The 19130-nt window shown below is 46.2% G+C and overlaps 1 protein-coding gene across 4 annotated transcripts in view; it reads left to right on the top strand.

The window, feature by feature from the left end:
- The first annotated feature begins 1900 nt into the window (after nt 1–1900).
- The window catches only part of TRIM33 (tripartite motif containing 33), a 218403-nt gene continuing 201173 nt past the window's right edge, over nt 1901–19130 (top strand). For 2 of the 4 annotated variants that reach the window (XM_069756116.1, XM_069756115.1), the window contains exon 1: nt 1966–2498. In XM_069756116.1, the coding sequence (XP_069612217.1) occupies nt 2090–2498 (409 nt within the window). In that variant the 5' untranslated portion in view covers nt 1966–2089. Of the gene's footprint in view, nt 2499–19130 lie in introns of all 4 variants that reach the window. The other 2 variants (XM_069756114.1, XM_069756113.1) reach the window with 2 other exon arrangements.

Here is a 19130-nt window from a genome sequence, read left to right as displayed (position 1 = left end):
GTTAGGATCCCTAGGGTTACTAGGGATGCTAGGGTTAGGATCCCTAGGGATCCTAGGGTTAGGATTAGGGTTAGGATCCCTAGGGTTACTAAAGATCCTAGGGTTAGGATCCCTAGGGTTACTAAGGATCTTAGGGTTAGGATCCCTAGGGATGCTAGGGTTAGGGTTAGGATCCCTAGGGTTACTAAGGATCCTAGGGTTAAGATCCCTAGGGTTACTAGGGATCCTAGGGTTAGGGTTAGGATCCCTATGGTTAGGATTAGGGTTAGGATCCCTAGGGTTACTAGGGATGCTAGGGTTAGGATCCCTAGGGTTACTAAGGATCTTAGGGTTAGGATCCCTAGGGTTACTAGGGATGCTAGGGTTAGGGTTAGGATCCCTAGGGTTACTAGGGATGCTAGGGTTAGGATCCCTAGGGTTACTAGGGATCCTAGGGTTAGGGATAGGATCCCTAGGGTTAGGATTAGGATCCCTAGGGATGCTAGGGTTAGGATCCCTAGGGTTACTAAGGATCTTAGGGTTAGGATCCCTAGGGTTACTAGGGATGCTAGGGTTAGGATCCCTAGGGTTAGGATTAGGGTTAGGATCCCTAGGGTTACTAAAGATCCTAGGGTTAGGGTTAGGATCCCTAGGGTTACTAAGGATCTTAGGGTTAGGATCCCTAGGGATGTTAGGGTTAGGATCCCTAGGGTTACTAAGGATCCTAGGGTTAGGATCCCTAGGGTTACTAGGGATCCTAGGGTTAGGATCCCTATGGTTAGGATTAGGATCCCTAGGGTTACTAGGGATGCTAGGGTTAGGGTTAGGATCCCTAGGGTTACTAAGGATCTTAGGGTTAGGATCCCTAGGGATGCTAGGGTTAGGGTTAGGATCCCTAGGGTTACTAAGGATCCTAGGGTTAGGATTAGGATTCCTAGGGTTACTAAAGATCCTAGGGTTAGGATCCCTAGGGTTACTAAAGATCCTAGGGTTAGGATCCCTAGGGTTACTAGGGATCCTAACCCTAACCTTAGCTATTTCTGTTTATAGTGGGTTTTCTAGTTGATTTTGATGATTGGCAGCTGTCACACACTTTTCATCATGCGTTTCAAAAACGCAAACGCAGGAAAAACGCATGTAAACGGGTCAAAACGACTCGTTTGTGTTAAAACATGCAAAAACGCATGCATCAAAAAAACGTAGCGTTTAAACGCGTTTTTTTCACCACATGCATTTGCGTTTAAAACGCTAATGTGAAACCAGCCTCAGACATCGCGGTAATATTTATCACAAGTTACAGATCCTGATAAAGTTTATTACGAGTTGTAGCAGCAATGTTTATTACACGTTAGAGATTGCGGTAATAGCTCTGCCTCCGAAGACTTATGTTTCCAGATAATTTTATTGCACAATGAAGGCTGAGAAAGCAAAACCCAAGATACAATGGCAGAATTGCTTTCTTTTCACTGCATTCTGAATGTTCTTTTTTCCCCGGGTTTCAGTACTTTTCATGGTAAAATGAAAACTACAACTTGTCTCGCAAAATAAAAAAAAATTAAATAATTCTAGGCCATAACTGTGCAAAAATATAAAATTAATAGCTATTGAAAGAAGGGAGGAAAAAATAAAGCACAAAAACTTGAACTATCCCTGAGGGGTTAACACATCAGCAAGAACAGCTAAATCTCCTGTCTGTCAGCTGGTACAACATAAGCCACGCCCCATGAAGGGAAAAAGACTCGGCAGGACAACAGCTCATCCACGGTGAGGTAATCCCTAGCGCCATAAGTACACGAGAGTGTGCGCGTCAGGACCACATGAGCGCAGAGCGTAGATATGATGAGCCCCCGCGCAACACGACACTCGTCTACTAGTGCGCATGCGTAGCTGACTAAACGCGGCGCAAACTCACTCCGTCCTCTCTTCTTTCCGGAAGACGCACACCACGCATGCGCTATCTACAGTGTCCCGCACGTCGTAACTGACGTCACCTCGCCGTGGCCGTTAGAGCAGAGGGAGGGAGAGAGGGTGGCCTTCAGTGCAGCGGCGTACTGTACGTGCGCTGTTGGCGTCGCGAAGCGGTCAGTTCAGGGGTTCAAAGAGGAAAAACATGGCGGACAACAAAGGAGGCGGTGGCGGAGAGACGGAAGCTTCAGTGAGCAGCAACAACAACAATGTCAGCGGACAGGACGGGAGCGCCGCGGGGACTGAGGCCCAGGCCATGGAGGAGGCAGAGAACGGGGAGAAGGCTGCGGCCTCAGCTGTGCCAATGGCTGCCCCGGCAGCGGAGAGTCCGGCCCCCTCCTCCACAGCGGCCTCTTCCTCTACTCCTGCCTCGTCGTCCGCGGTGATGAACCTGCTGGATACATGTGCCGTGTGCAAGCAGAACTTGCAGAGCCGGGAGTCGGAGCCCAAGCTGCTGCCCTGCCTGCACTCGTTCTGCCGCCGCTGCCTGCCGGAGCCCGAGAGGCAGCTGAGTGTGCCGCTGCCGGGGGGCATCAACGGGGACATCCAGCAAGGTGAGAGGGGCGGCTGTCACTGCCATGGAGGCTGCTGCTACTGTGCCGAACCTCCAGCTGTGCTCTCGGCTCATCTCTGCTGATTTGGATTGCACTTGGAGGAGTTGTGTGGGCAGCAGGGGCACATTGTGGCGCCCTGGTGGTGGCTGTTTTGCCTTGTGGGTTCACAACACTAGATGAGTAATCTCTATTAGTTGCAAAACAGTGTTTAGGTTTAGTGTAAACTCGTGTCCAAGAATTTCAGAACAGAAAACACACAGAAAACACAACCTTCTGCCTGTCAGATGCGGTGTTATAAACAGCAGTGGTGCTGGTGTGAGGCATCGGGCCCCCCCAGTATACGGCCCCCCAGCTCCATGTGGGTCGGCAGGTGGTCACACCGTGCACGGATCAGGCTCCAAGCGTAGGTAGGGAAGTCATAACCGACAAGTATCGGATCCAGCAAATATTCCCACATTCATACATTTCTGCTGTATTTTTAATGAAACCTGATTGAAACTGTTCAGTAACTAACTTGGATTAATTGCTGTAGCGCTGCCCCTCACAATGGAAACTTTGTATTACAAGAGGATTATTACTTTGATAGCTGTCTTACACCACGGATATTATTTATTATTATTATTATTATTATAGCACAATTTATCGTCTTGTGACATTTGTTATTTTTTTTTATTTTTATTGTGCTTAAATGCATGCAATTATCTAATATATAATTGCCTAGAATACTACTTCCTGCAATTTGTGCCAACTTCCGTGGCTTTGTCCGGAGCTAATGTCCGGAGCTAATGTGCAGAGCTAAGTGACGTCAACAGTGTCTGATTGGTTGCCGCCTGCTGCGAGCGACCAATCAGAAACGTGCCGTACTGTGACACACTCCGCCCACCATTTTGGTGTGATTTTTGAATTTTTACCTCACAGCAAGTTTCTACTGCGTGGAGGCGGGCCCAGTGACGTTGCTCTTCAAGCTCCTGCCGAATTTCGTCAAAAAAATGATAATACCATTTACCAAAACTATATATATTTAGTTGTGAAGTGGTTCAGTGACATTTTCACACCAATTTTGAACTTTTGTTTGGTGTTTTCTCCATATACTGCCTATTATTTTTGTTCTTTCTTACTATTATTTATTAATTGTATTATTCTTACATTTGAATAAATAAAGTATATATGGATTCTAGACTCCCGATTCTTTAGAATCGGGCTGCCATCTAGTAGTTAAAAAATAAACAAACTAATTTTGCACCATTTGTAACTTATAGCCTATTTATTAGGGTAAGTGTCCACGCTTAGTAATTGCTGCAGGTTTGATGTCGCCCATTTACACAGGGTCCGACCTGCAGCCATCAGCTGTGCCAGCATAGTAGATGGGATTTCTATGAGTGCATTTTCGCCTTCGGATCACCCGCAGACATGCGGCGTCTTTGTAGACCACAGCATGTCAATTTCTCTTGCGCAGACGCTAGTTTCCGCAACAGAAAATACAAATGTATTGAATGCGGTAAATCCGCGTGGCTCGGTGAGCAGGTGTATTTACCTGCGTTCAGTAGAAGGCAGCACTTTGGACGCAGAGGAAAAGTATAATAAACACGTCACCACTTCTGTATTTATCACCCACTTGTGGCTTACAAATACACAGGTAAAATACTGAACGTGGCCTATATACCTGGCCGCAGAATGAGTTAGGCTACTTTCACAATTCCGTCGTTTTGGCTACGTCGCAATACGTCATTTTGGCAAAGAAACCGCATTCTGAAAAGTTGCCCGCAGGATGCTTTTTTTCTCCATAGACTTGCATCAGCGACGCATTGCGACATATGGCCACACGTCGTGTTTTGGCAGACCATCGGCACAAAAAAGCATTCAATGTAACTTTTTTTGTGCAACGTGTCCACCATTTTCGACCTCGCATGCGCAGCCGAAACTCCGCCCCCTCCTCCCCGCTCATCACAACGAGCAGCGGATGCGTTGTAAAACTGCATCCGCTGCCCACGTTGTGGTAAATTTACCACAACGTACGTCGGGCCGACGGTTTGCGACGGCCCCGTACCGACGGAAGTGTGAAAGTAGCCTTAAAGGGACTCTATCACCTGAATTTGGAGGGAACAATCTTCAGCCATAGGGGCGGGGTTTTCGGGTGTTTGATTCACCCTTTCCTTACCCGCTGGCTGCAATATTGGATTGAAGTTCATTCTCTGTCCTCCATAGTACACGCCTGAGCAAGGCAAGATTGCAGGCATGTACTACGGAGGACAGAGAATGAACTTCAATCCAATATTGCAGCCAGCGGGTAAGGAAAGGGTGAATCAAACACCCGAAAACCCTGCCCCTATGGCTGAAGATTGTTCCCTCCAAATTCAGGTGAGAGTCCCTTTAACTGAGAATTCTTCAGTCAGTCCACTATGATGGTCTGATGAGAAAGTTTGTAACTCCTCTTATGTGCTCCCCTGATCCCATGGCCTACTCTGTCAGCTGATTTATGACCACAGACCACATCAAAGTTGAATGAGCAGGGAAAGAAGCAGCCTGTAAAAGACAAATGGTGCAGCACTTTTAATGAAATTGAATTGCAAAAATGATTTTTTTTTTAGCCCCAAATACACGCATTTAAGTGAAAAAATAAATCAAAGGTGCTCAACCCTTTTAAAGTTTTTTTTCTTGTTGTTGTTGTGTCTGACAGAAAAATAGTATTGCACATACGTGTGCCATCACTGTTTGTGTGAGTGATATTTTGTTGTGCTTTTCAGTAATATTTGTCATTAGGCCTTTCTGGCTGACATCATTCACATGTTCACATGCCATGCTAAAAAAAAAATAAATTGATTGCTGACTGATATTTGCTAACCAAGCCTATTAGATATCTACTATATAATGTTCCAAATTCTGTCCGTTTGTCTGTAACGGAAATCCTGAGTTGCTGATTGGTCACGGGCGGTTGGTGCAACCAATCAGGGATATTGGCATGGGATTTAAACACTGCTTCACTGATTGGTCGTGGCCGGCCGACCGTGACCAATCAGCGACAGGCAAATAAACTACATACATATTCTAGAATACCCGATGCTTTAGAATCGGGCCACCATCTAGTAGTCCATAAATGTGTTGTGAATAAGTTTCCTTCTTACATAAAACTCAGCATTGAGAATTGGTGCTAGTTGTGCTAAGAAACTTGCTTTCATGCATGTACTTACTGTCTTAATAACACCTCGTGCAAAATCTGTTCTGTTGTACTTTTTTTTTTACACTTTACCATTAGAAAATGAGTTAGGCTGGTTTCACACTTGCGTTTCAAAACGCATGCGTTTAAAAAAAAAAAACGCATGGTGAAAAAACGCGTGCAAACGCTGTGTTTTTTTGACGCATGCGTTTTTGCATGTGGTGAAAAAAACGCGGCGTTTTGACGCGTTTACATGCGTTTTTTTCATGTGTTTTGCGTTTTTTAAACGCATGCAGATAAATGTGTGACAGCTGCCAATCATCAAAATAAAGTAAAAAACCCACTATAAACAGAAAGAGCTAGGGTTAGGGGTAGGGACCCTAACCCTAAAGGGACCCTAACCCTAAAGGGACCCTAACCCTAAAGGGATCCTAACCCTACCCCTAACCCTAAAGGGATCCTAACCCTACCCCTAACCCTAAAGGGATCCTAACCCTACCCCTAACCCTAAAGGGATCCTAACCCTACCCCTAACCCTAAAGGGATCCTAACCCTAACCCTAAAGGGACCCTAACCCTAAAGGGACCCTAACCCTAAAGGGACCCTAACCCTAAAGGGACCCTAACCCTAAAGGGACCCTAACCCTAAAGGGACCCTAACCCTACCCCTAACCCTAAAGGGACCCTAACCCTACCCCTAACCCTAAAGGGACCCTAACCCTACCCCTACCCCTAAAGGGATCCTAACCCTACCCCTAACCCTAAAGGGATCCTAACCCTACCCCTAACCCTAAAGGGATCCTAACCCTAAACCTACCCCTAACCCTAAAGGGATCCTAACCCTAACCCTACCCTTAAAGGGATTAGGGGTAGGGACCCTAACCCTAAAGGGACCCTAACCCTAAAGGGATCCTAACCCTAACCCTAAAGGGATCCTAACCCTAACCCTACCCTTAAAGGGATTAGGGGTAGGGATCCTAACCCTAAAGGGATCCTAACCCTACCCTTAAAGGGATTAGGGGTAGGGATCCTAACCCTAAAGGGATCCCAACCCTAAAGGGATCCTAACCCTAAAGGGATCCCAACCCTAAAGGGATCCCAACCCTAAAGGGATCCTAACCCTAAAGGGATCCTAACCCTAAAGGGATCCTAACCCTAAAGGGATCCTAACCCTAACCCTAAAGGGATCCTAACCCTAACCCTACCCCTAACCCTACCCCTAACCCTAAAGGGATCCTAACCCTACCCCTAACCCTAAAGGGATCCTAACCCTACCCCTAACCCTAAAGGGATCCTAACCCTACCCCTAACCCTAAAGGGATCCTAACCCTACCCCTAACCCTAAAGGGATCCTAACCCTAACCCTACCCCTAACCCTAAAGGGATCCTAACCCTACCCCTAACCCTAAAGGGATCCTAACCCTACCCCTAACCCTAAAGGGATCCTAACCCTACCCCTAACCCTAAAGGGATCCTAACCCTACCCCTAACCCTAAAGGGATCCTAACCCTACCCCTAACCCTAAAGGGATCCTAACCCTACCCCTAACCCTAAAGGGATCCTAACCCTAACCCTACCCCTTACCCTAAAGGGATCCTAACCCTACCCCTAACCCTAAAGGGATCCTAACCCTACCCCTAACCCTAAAGGGATCCTAACCCTAACCCTAAAGGGATCCTAACCCTACCCCTAACCCTAAAGGGATCCTAACCCTACCCCTAACCCTAAAGGGATCCTAACCCTAAAGGGATCCTAACCCTACCCCTAACCCTAAAGGGATCCTAACCCTACCCCTAACCCTAAAGGGATCCTAACCCTAACCCTACCCCTAACCCTAAAGGGATCCTAACCCTACCCCTAAACCTAAAGGGATCCTAACCCTAACCCTACCCCTAACCCTAAAGGGATCCTAACCCTACCCCTAACCCTAAAGGGATCCTAACCCTAACCCTACCCCTACCCCTAATGGGATCCTAACCCTAACCCTACCCCTAACCCTAAAGGGATCCTAACCCTACCCCTAACCCTAAAGGGATCCTAACCCTACCCCTAACCCTAAAGGGATCCTAACCCTACCCCTAACCCTAAAGGGATCCTAACCCTACCCCTAACCCTAAAGGGATCCTAACCCTACCCCTAACCCTAAAGGGATCCTAACCCTACCCCTAACCCTAAAGGGATCCTAACCCTACCCCTAACCCTAAAGGGATCCTAACCCTACCCCTAACCCTAAAGGGATCCTAACCCTACCCCTAACCCTAAAGGGATCCTAACCCTACCCCTAACCCTAAAGGGATCCTAACCCTACCCCTAACCCTAAAGGGATCCTAACCCTACCCCTAACCCTAAAGGGATCCTAACCCTACCCCTAACCCTAAAGGGATCCTAACCCTACCCCTAACCCTAAAGGGATCCTAACCCTACCCCTAACCCTAAAGGGATCCTAACCCTACCCCTAACCCTAAAGGGATCCTAACCCTACCCCTAACCCTAAAGGGATCCTAACCCTACCCCTAACCCTAAAGGGATCCTAACCCTACCCCTAACCCTAAAGGGATCCTAACCCTACCCCTAACCCTAAAGGGATCCTAACCCTACCCCTAACCCTAAAGGGATCCTAACCCTACCCCTAACCCTAAAGGGATCCTAACCCTACCCCTAACCCTAAAGGGATCCTAACCCTACCCCTAACCCTAAAGGGATCCTAACCCTACCCCTAACCCTAAAGGGATCCTAACCCTACCCCTAACCCTAAAGGGATCCTAACCCTACCCCTAACCCTAAAGGGATCCTAACCCTACCCCTAACCCTAAAGGGATCCTAACCCTACCCCTAACCCTAAAGGGATCCTAACCCTACCCCTAACCCTAAAGGGATCCTAACCCTACCCCTAACCCTAAAGGGATCCTAACCCTACCCCTAACCCTAACGGGATCCTAACCCTACCCCTAAACCTAACCCTAACTGGATCCTAACCCTACCCTTAAAGGGATTAGGGGTAGGGCTAGGGGTAGAATCCCTTTATCAATTTTATGGTGTGGGGTGGTTTATCAGTGTGTTTTTGTTTTTTTTGTGTAAAAAAATGCATGCGTTTTTAACGCATGCAAACGCATTTGGTTAAAAACGCATGCGTTTACATAGACAGCAATGCAATTTTTTGCTGCAAAAAACGCATGCGTTTTTTCGCGGCAAAAAAAAAACGCAGCTAAAAATACTACATGTTGCATTTCTGCAACACAACGCATGCAGAAAAAAACGCATGCGTTGCAAAAACGCATCAAAACGCATACAAAAAAACACATGCGTTTTTAATGTTAAATATAGGGGAAAAAACGCATGTTTTTTTTGCCGCAAAAACGCAAAAAAAAAAAAAAAACGCAAATGTGAAACCACCCTTATTGATTAAGTTTGTGTAACATGTGCTGTATTTTTGGTAGTGTGATTTTTGTCTCAATTTTCATACTTAGATCTTCATTAAAAAATAAATAAAATCTGTAATGTAGTAGTGTTCCCACTGGCCACTGGGGCTTTCTTTTTAGGCTCCGACTTCCTGTCCTTTCAGGAAGAGTTTTCAGCAATGCTACTTACTAAAGTCAGGATGACAATGAGGCTGTGAGTCCACAGTGCGTTTTTGACGTTGCATATGTTCGTTGCTTTAAAAGCGCAGCGTCTTAGGCCACGATCAGGACATGGCTCTTTGAATGCAGTGTATTTTCGCTGTGTTCTAATCACGCAGGCAAATCTGCATGTGTTCACTGAGCATTGCGGATTTACTGCATTCAATACATTTCTGTTGTGGAAATTTCTTTTACGGGGACAAAATTGACATGCTGCGGCTCGTAAACCTGCACCGTGGGTGAGTTCACACCGCGTCAAATAGAAGCACAGTGGGAATAGGATTTCTATAAATCCCTTCTTTCATGATTGTAATCTAGAACGTCCCAAACGCTGCCCTTACTGATCATGGGTACATAACCTTACAGTTCCAGCAAAGTGGATGGGATTTATAGAAATCTCATGCCCACTGTGCTTTTTTTTTTTTTTCCCCCTCAGCGTAAACTGACCTGTGATACATGTCTCAAATCCACAACATTTCTTTGTCTCTTGTGGATTTGCTGAGTTTACTGTGCAGATTTTTCCCATATACTTACATTGGATGCAGATGAAAAAATGCATGTGGGTTTAGTGCTCTTCTTCTGCAATCACCCCTGTAATCCGCACATCACTAGATCAATAGTTTTGTGAAAGCGAAGTATGAAAAACAAAGCAGCTTTATTTAAAACATGACATACTGACATGAGACAAAAATGTTAGTGTCTAAAACGCTAGAAGGCTATGTGCCCACGTTGCAGAAATGCTGCGGAAATGTCCGCAGCATTTCCGTAACTCTGTGCCTCGGGTAAAACGCATGCGGAATTCGCATTCGTTTTGCAAGCGTTTTTAGCTTGCAAAATGCTTGCGTTTTCCAAGCAATTTGAAGCATCGCTTGAAAAAGTGATTAACAGGTTGGTCACACTTGTCAAGCATAGTGCTTGACAAGTGTGACCAACTTTTTACTATTGATGCTGCCTATGCAGCATCAATAGTAAAAGAATGTAAAATAAACATTGACATTTTTACTACATTTAACATGGAAGCCTGATTTAAATATTGTTGTTTTCTGATGACACTTTCTCTTTAAGGGACATTCCCTTCTCTGGTACTCTAAGGCCACATTCACATGACCAGTATTTGTAAGCCATAATCAGGAGTGGAACAATCGGAGGAAAGGTAAAATGGAAACACGTCACCACTTCTGCATTTTCCACCCACACTTAAATTTTTTAGGGCAGAATCAGAATTAATCCAGTACGCTATTTAGAAATGAAATTTCAATTTTATATAGACTTTTTTTTTTTTCTCTCCAGACTCCCCATCGAGGTCTATGGGAGGAAAAATGTCCCAGAAATGCACTGTTTAACAGTGTCTTTAGACTCTGTGGGCATGAGTTTTCATATAATTACATAGACTTTGCTTGAAATGCTAAACACTAAAGGTACCGTCACATTTAGCGACGCTGCAGCGATCTAGACAACGGTGCCGATCGCTGCAGCATCGCTGGAGAGCTGTCACACAGACAGCTCTCCAGCGACCAACGATCCCGAAGACCCCGGGTAACCAGGGTAAACATCGGGTTACTAAGTGCAGGGCCGCGCTTAGTAACCCGATGTTTACCCTGGTTACTATTGTAAATGTAAAAAAAACAAACACTACATACTTACATTCCGGTGTCTGGTCACGTCCCTCGCCTTCAGCTTCCCGCACTGACTGAGCCGGCCGTAAAGCACAGCACAGCGTCACAAAAAGCAACGATATCGTTAACGATATAGTTGTGTGACGGTACCTTAAGAATCGGCAGCAAAATGCTGCATCCACGCTACATGGAGATAAGATCTGCTTTTCTAGATAGTGAAGTTCCTCAAAGTTTTCTTCTAATTGTTTCAATCTAGACACACGTGAAGAAGTAGTGCATTTCATGCAATGTTCTACCTTCTATAGCAGGAGGAAACGTGCTGCATGCAATTGTTTTATAGCTCTAGAACCAATTTAGTGAGATTACTGATGTGCCTTGGAATCATTCAGTAGAGATCTATGGGGTCAGTTCTGGCATCAGACAGAAATGACGGATGGTGATCTATCTAGAAACCAGGCCCAAGGAAAAAAATTGTGGCATTTCTCATTACATGCTGTGTAACTTGGCTGTTGTCCTAGCAGCTGCTATGCAATGAATATAGTGCTGTACAGCCGCACCGTGCAAGGCACACAATGCCAATGGCTTCATGATAAACAAACTGGGGGTTTCTATGTGTCGCAGTACAAGATCCATGCACATGGCTTTGATGTCTACATGAGGTCTATGGGTTTTCAACCCACGTTTGCCATCTGTCCCATGGTGTTTTGTGTATTCAAGGGCAGATGCTAAAAGTCGGAAAAAAAATCCTCAAAAGCATATTAGGTTTTCATAATTGATATTAATGAGATGTTAATTTAAGTCAGGGACAACACATGTTTAAGTAAAATTGTGTAATATATGATCGCCTTTCGGTCTATTGTACCTGATGGAAATGAGAAACTAGTGTGAACAAATCCTTCTTGCTGATAATGCTCATTTATTGTTCCATCATCTGTCACCTGGTTTTTGCTACCCCATCTGAGTGCAGCATAATGTTGAGATGGAAACCCTGTTTCTAGCAATGTGTCACTGGGCTACTTGCTGTAGTCTTGCTAAAATCATTTTCTCTGCTGCAGTTCTCTGAATACTGCGCTCTGTATAATTCCGCCCACATCACTTGATTGGCAGCTTTCTGTATACACAGTGCATAGGCAGACAACGGCCAATCAGTGCTGTGGGCCAGGCTCAGCAATATGGAGGACAAAATGGCAACAGGTTTACTTGTCCTCTAGTGATCTCCTGCTGGTAAAACAGCAGGCAGCTTAGTAAATGACCCAATGCTGGGATCGGGGTCTTTCTCTCGGCATCGTTTTGCTTTCAAATTAGTTGTAAAGGAAAAAAAATAGTGACAGATTCCTTTTAAGAAGACCCATCAGAAACTGACAAACTAAGGCTACTTTCACACTAGCGTTGTTTGCCGCAAGTTGCAATGCGTCGTTTTGGAGAAAAAACGCATCCTGCAAATGTACCCGCTGGATGCGTTTTTTCTCCATAGACTTGCATTAGCGACGCATGGCCACACGTCGCATCCGTCGTGCGAAGGATGCGTCGTGTTTTGCGGACTCTTGGCACAAAAAAAGTTACATGTAACTTTTTTTGTGTGCGTCGAGTCTGCCATTTTCGACTGCGCATGCTTGGCCAAAACTCCGCCCCCTCCTCCCCGGACATTACAATGGGGCAGCGGATGCGTTGAAAAACTGCATCCGCTGCCCCCGTTGCTCATTTCTTTCACAACGTGCGTCGGGCCGACGCATGGCGACGGCCCCGTACCGACGCTAGTGTGAAAGTAGCCTAAGGCTGAAGAGAAGTCTGGGCACAAGAAATTGACAGTCATGGAAAAGTAGAATAGGGAGAATCAAAAGATGCTTGCAGATTGCGGAGGGGAGAAGAATAATGAAAGGATATTACCTAGTTAGAGAGAACATGGAAAAGAGTAAATCCTCCTGGTTATCAGACCGCCCGAAATACATACACAGGATCTGCTCTTGGGAATCAGATTGCACCAGAGGATATATTACAATGATAGCCCCTTCTGTCTGTACATCAGGGAAGGGGCCTGCTTGGCTTTTGAAGTAGACATGGAGTCCCTTTCACACACTGGAAGAGCGCTGTGTTTAGCTTGAAGCTGAAGCTACACCTCTTACCACTGCTGTGATAAGTCACCTGAGCGCTAGGCGCTGATAGTGAGCAGGGCTACTAAGTAGCATAAAAAGCCTTCAGATGTGTCACAGTTTTCCTCCACTCAAAGGTGATAAAAAATGTACGACGTCTGGCATTTTTACAACAGTTTATGCTAGCTCCGAAAAAGTGGGATGATCTATCTGTGATGAGACGAGGCATTGCAAAGTCCGTTCAACAAATCCGTTAAGTTGTGGTGTAATTTTAAACCAAAAAACTTACTACAGTCTCCAACTGGAGTAACATTTGTTAGCCGTGCCTCTTAATCCAAGAACGCCCATCATTGAAATTGGCATACAATGCGCCCTACCTAATGAATGGGGCTCTTCTACTTTACTGACCCGCTATTTTGAACACTTTGTCAGCTGAACCGATACAAACCCTTTTGTATAGTTGAAATATGCAAGATGATATTAGCATTGGAGAGGGAATACCACAGGAGCATGGCAAGCAATGGATGTAGTGTGTTCGGTGACATCTGCGGCTGGCTGCAGGATTTTTCACAATTGAGTGTTTATTTTTGGAGCGGACACTAGTACTACTATTGATGAACCGTTTCAAGACAAACTAATGGTAGAACCGACAATCAGACTCTTCACGAATTAATGAAAATATTAGGTAATGTAGGTTTGGAATCAATCAGCGTCCTACCCTTCCAATATTGTAATGGGTTTGTGGGTATAATTTTTCATGGCACTTAACATTTTGGTGCTGAATCATCATTAAAGGGAACCTGTCACCCCGAAAATCGCGGGTGAGGTAATCCCACCGGCATCAGGGGCTTATCTGCAGCATTCTGTAATGCTGTAGATAAGCCCCCGATGTAACCTGAAAAAGGAGAAAAAGACGTTAGTTTATACTCACCCAGGGGCGGTCCCGCTGCTGGTCAGGTCGGATGGGTGTCTCAGGTCCGCTGCGGCGCCTCCTATCTTCTTTCCATGACGTCCTCTTCTGATCTTCAGCCACGGCTCCGGCGCAGGCGTACTTTGCTCTGCCCTGTTGAGGGCAGACAAAGTACTGCAGTGCGCAGGCGCCGAGCCTCTGACCTTTCCGGCGCCTGCGCACTGCAGTACTATCCTCTGCCCTCAAGAGGGCAGAGCAAAGTACGCCTGCGCCAGAGCCGTGGCTGAAGATCAGAAGAGGACGTCATGGAAAGAAGATAGGAGGCGCCGCAGCGGACCGGAGACGCCCATCCGACCTGACCAGCAGCGGGACCGCCCCTGGGTGAGTATAAACTATCGTCTTTTTCTCCTTTTTCAGGTTACATCGGGGGCTTATCTACAGCATTACAGAATGCTGCAGATAAGCCCCTGATGCCGGTGGGATTACCTCACCCGCGATTTTCGGGGTGACAGGTTCCCTTTAAAAGCTTTGAAAAGTCTCAACCGTTCTTGCGCAACGAGTAGTTGAGCAAAAATGTATCAACTTTAGACTTTGCCAGTCTCTCTGCTCCTTCTGCTTCTGAAATGGGTGGAGCTGGGATCCATCATGGCCAAACCCATCCATCAAATTAATAAAAGAAAATACCAGTGTTTTGTTATGCCAGAAACGCTCTAGTCTGTGAATTAGGCGCCTTCTCTTTGGCCAAAATTAGCATAGCGCAATTGTATTTCAGGGAAGAAATAGTTTGAGGACTATAGCCAGGTAGGAAACTAGTCTGTTGCCACCTGGCTTCTCCTAGGTTAATTGATACTAACCCTATGCACACACGTGGGAGAGACCTGTCTGTCACCTGGAGCAATGTGTGAAGAGGAAGCCGGCCAAACTGTTTTTTTTTCTAAACCGCTGGAGCGTATTAAAGAAAAACATACATGGCTGCAGCTTTGAAGTCTACAGTAGCTTTGATTTATGCGGCCGTGGTTCAAAGGGAACCTGTTCCCCCCCCCCCCCCCCCCCCAAGGGCCCATTAAAGTTAGAGCCACCTTCAGCAGCACTAAGGCTGCATTCTGTGGAGGTGGCTCTTATGTTTATTATCCCTAGGAACGCTGAAATGAGTTTTATAAATCTCACCCTGACTCAACCGCCTCGCAGCTGTCCATCATCCTGCTCGGGCTTCCGGGCGCCGTCTCCTCTTTTTCGTGACGTCGCCTGCGCTCTGCAATCAGTTCTCAGGTATACGCTGTGCGCACTGCCTGGGAACTTACATCAGGTGATGCAAGGATATTGCACCTGCATGCAGCGGAGGCCCCAGATCCCGCCCTGCAGTGTGTTATGACGTATTCACACTGCAGGGCTGGGTGTCTGGTGCTTGCGCAGTGGAGCGGGTCACCGAGCTCCTCGATAGAAGTGCCGAAGTCTCGCGAGACGTCGGCAATATCTTCAATGGAGCATCTTATTTTGGGTGAAATTTTATGACCTCATCTGCACGCTGTAGAGGAAATCTGCACTGCAAAGGGTGAAGTGTGCGGGCTAGCGTTTCTGCAGTGGAAATTGCAATGATATCCACACGATATGATGAATGTATAATGCAGGCTGGGAATATATTAAAATGAGATCCATCGTAGCAATTCAGCTTTGTGTATGTAAGCTAATGGGTTAAACTGTTTCAAACAGCTGGTGAATGTGATAAAATGGGTCCTACTGAAAAGGAGGGTAACTAGATACAGGAGCTTTATATACACCTGGCAAGTTACGTCATGCAAGGGCTTAGGAAAAAAAATCTTGCTCCTGGATGCTGAATCTACCTTATCTCTCGTTTGCATTTTCCTTTATACCATCTTGCAAACAAACGTGTCCCAGCCTCCCGCCCATGCTAGTATGCCCTTGTTTAATGCAACTGGTACAACCTGCCTGTGAGTAAAGCTTGAACGGTACCAGACACAACCCTCGGGTGGGAGTGGTTGCTTGTATGAAAAAGCAAAAATCTTTGAATTCTACTCTGATTTCACAATTTGAAGGGGTGTTCCCATTGAAAACATTTTTAATCTATCTACAGGAAAGCAGAGCAGCAGCGACCCTTACTTTAATGGGATTCGTTGGGTTTCTTGCATGAGAAATGTTACTCCACTTCCATAAAAATATCACCTAGTGCTGCACTGTGGAGCATCGAACCCAGACATGAACATAGCCTTAGGCTACTTTCACACTAGCGTCGGGCTCGGTCCGTCGCAGTGCGTCGGGCCGAGGTTACCGACGCTAGCGTTGTCTCCACCGCACAACGGGTGCAGCGGATGCTGCTTTTCAGCGCATCCGCTGCCCCATTGTGAGGTGCGGGGAGGAGGGGGCGGAGTTCCGGCCACGCATGCGCGGTCGGAAAAGACGGACACGTCGCACAAAAAAAGTTACATGTAGCGTTTTTTTGTGCTGACGGTCCGCCAAAGCACGACGCATCCGTCGCACGACGGATGCAACGTGTGGCAATCCGTCGCAATGCGTCGTCAATACAAGTCTATGGGGAAAAAACGCTTTTTCTGCAAAACGACGCATTGTGACGGATTGCAGTTAACGCTAGTGTGAAAGTCGCCTTATTTAGAAATCTGTGTATTCTGGTCCAAATTGGGACTACAATGCATGGACTGGTCGCAGGTCTCCAGACCAACTTCATTCTAATGTATGGCAATGAGGCTCTCTGGTTTTGGGGTCTGGTGACCTGCAGCCAGTAAGTGCATCACAGTCTGTACTCGTGGTGTGATACACAGGTGTGTGAATTCGTCCAAACAAGCAAATCAAAGTGCAGAGAAATTAATTTCAGAGATTCCTTTTGGTTGCGTTTGGCATCTATTTCCTAGTTACAGTTCACATAGTTATCATCAGTTTTCGATCTTCAAATCAGAAGTTTAATATAAAACTCGTTTTGTCCCCTTTGTAAAATCTCTTGTATAGTTTCTATAAACACTGCCTATCGGTTTGGATTACCGTAAATATAAAATGTAATAGTTCTGTTCCTTTTGTTCTGTAACCTGCACCCTAAGCCATACGCTACCAGGACCAGACCTTCAGTCAGCCTGTAAAACACGATTGGTGGCAGCAAGTAGTCTGGGGTTATCATGGAGTTCGCAGTGACTGTATAGGGGGTATATACGTATGTTCCTTGCGTTGGAATCGGAGATGTATATACCATACTCTCATTATTAGTTTCCCGATAACAGGCCTATTGTTAGAAATAACATGCTGCCTCCTACGTTGATCGTCGTTCAGTCGCATAATTATCAGTCGTGTTTCCCTCGTCCATGCCCATTTTTTGTCTATAAGTTATTTAATAAAAATAGATGCCCGAGCACCTTTATATACATAACTAAGAGAGAAGTCCAGTTCTCCATTGGTGCTCTGGTCTGTGTTTTGGCTACAGCAGTGGCATCACTTCGACAGCTCACGTCACCGCTGCAGCTGATTGAGCTTAGCTTCAGCCAGTTTAAACAGAATGAGCTGTCAAGCTCAGGGATTGGCTGAAGTGGTGATGTGAGCTGTCGACACGACTTCTGCTGCAGCCACAACACTGGGATTAAGGCCTCTTTCACACGTCAGTGTCTCCGGTACGTGTGGTGACAGTTTTCACTCGGGCCGGAGACGCGTACACACGTAGACCCATTCAAATGAATGTGTCAATGCACATGTCAGTGTGTTTCCATGGACCGTGTGTCCTTGGGTAAAACATGCTGACATGTCTGTTTTTTGCTTTCAGCATGGATGGCAAAACGTGCCGCACACGGAGAACACACATTGATGTCCTCCGTGTGACACGCATCGCCAGCGGGGAAGAAGTGCTACAATAAGCACCTGCTGTCACAGTTATTAGCGGCAGCAGGTATTGGATGATGGGGGTAAGAGTCCCCAAAGCTCCCACCTGCTGTCGTTCGGACTTAAATATAACGCTCATTGTTCTCATTTACTTGCCAGCAGAGCAGGGGAGAATGATGAGAGCCGGCTTCAGCACCAGCCGCCAGGGAACAGTGCTTACTGTAGCGCTTCTTCCCCGGCGGCCGTCCGTGTCGTGCTGATGGGGCACACGGTTACCATACGTAGTACACACACAGATATCTCTGGTACCGTTTTTTTCCGGTACGGGAAATAAACGGACGTGTGAAACCGGCCTAAAGCAGTGGCTGAGAGCCAGCTCTGGACCTGGGGTGGTTGGGGGGAGAGAGAGTACCTACTCTGTTGCATATTGGGGTGTGAGTTATAGAAATCTGATAACTGCAGATGAGCTTCTAAGGCTATGTGCACACGTTGCGGATTAGGCTTAAAAATTTCTGGTGCGGATTCTGCCTCTCCTGGCAGAAAACACACCTGCGGATTTGTTGCGTTTTTTGTGTGGTTCCGCAGCGTTTTTTGTGCGTTTTTGCTGCGGTTTTCTTGCGGATTTGCTGCGCTTTTTGCCCCTGCGGTTTTCTATAATGGAATGGGTACAAAAACGCTGCAGATTCACAAAGTGACATGCTACTTCTTTTAAACTGCAGCGTTTCCGCAGCGGATTTTCCGCAAAGTGTGCACAGCGTTTTTTTTTCTCTCATTGATTTACATTGTACTGTAAATCAATTGCGGATCTGCAGCGTTTCTGCACCTCAAACGCTGCGGATCCGCAGAGAGTCCGCAACATGTGCACATACCCTTACAGAGACCGATATACTATTGTTTGACCTAGAAATGTCTTGGCTGTGTTTAGTTTGCAACAAATAGGACTTGGCGCTCTTGTCTGGAAGTGGGGAAGCGCTGTGCCTGGCACAGCAGCCATCATTGCATAATGCAGAGGAATCTGATGAATAATTATAATGGGAACTGTGCTTTCCCTACTGAAGGTTCCCTTGTGCGAGTCCCAGCTCCACTTTATATAGTCATGTGTAAATCGGATGCCAGCAGTCATTTTCTGTTCTAACGGTCAGTTCTTGTAGGTGGAGATGTTGTTACAATAGTGTTAGATGTATTCTCCTATTTATGCCCCTTTTGTGAACTAAAAAAAGCTGAACTTTATTTTTGTGCACCTTTACTTGGTTTTCAATAATACAATTAAAATTAAGCGAAATTCTGTTTCTAGGCCGTAACCAGAAATTCGTAGGCAACGTGGACTCCTTGAGGGTATGTCACAACTGGAAGGCTGAAGTTTCCTAAGGCTGTGCTTAAGGTGACATGACCAGTAATGGTGACAGACTTGC

This window comes from Ranitomeya imitator, chromosome 3, assembly GCF_032444005.1.
Source record: "Ranitomeya imitator isolate aRanImi1 chromosome 3, aRanImi1.pri, whole genome shotgun sequence".
Lineage (NCBI taxonomy): Eukaryota > Metazoa > Chordata > Amphibia > Anura > Dendrobatidae > Ranitomeya > Ranitomeya imitator.
The sequence above is the reverse complement of the archived record's forward strand: the minus strand, read 5'-3'. Positions and strand labels throughout refer to the sequence as shown.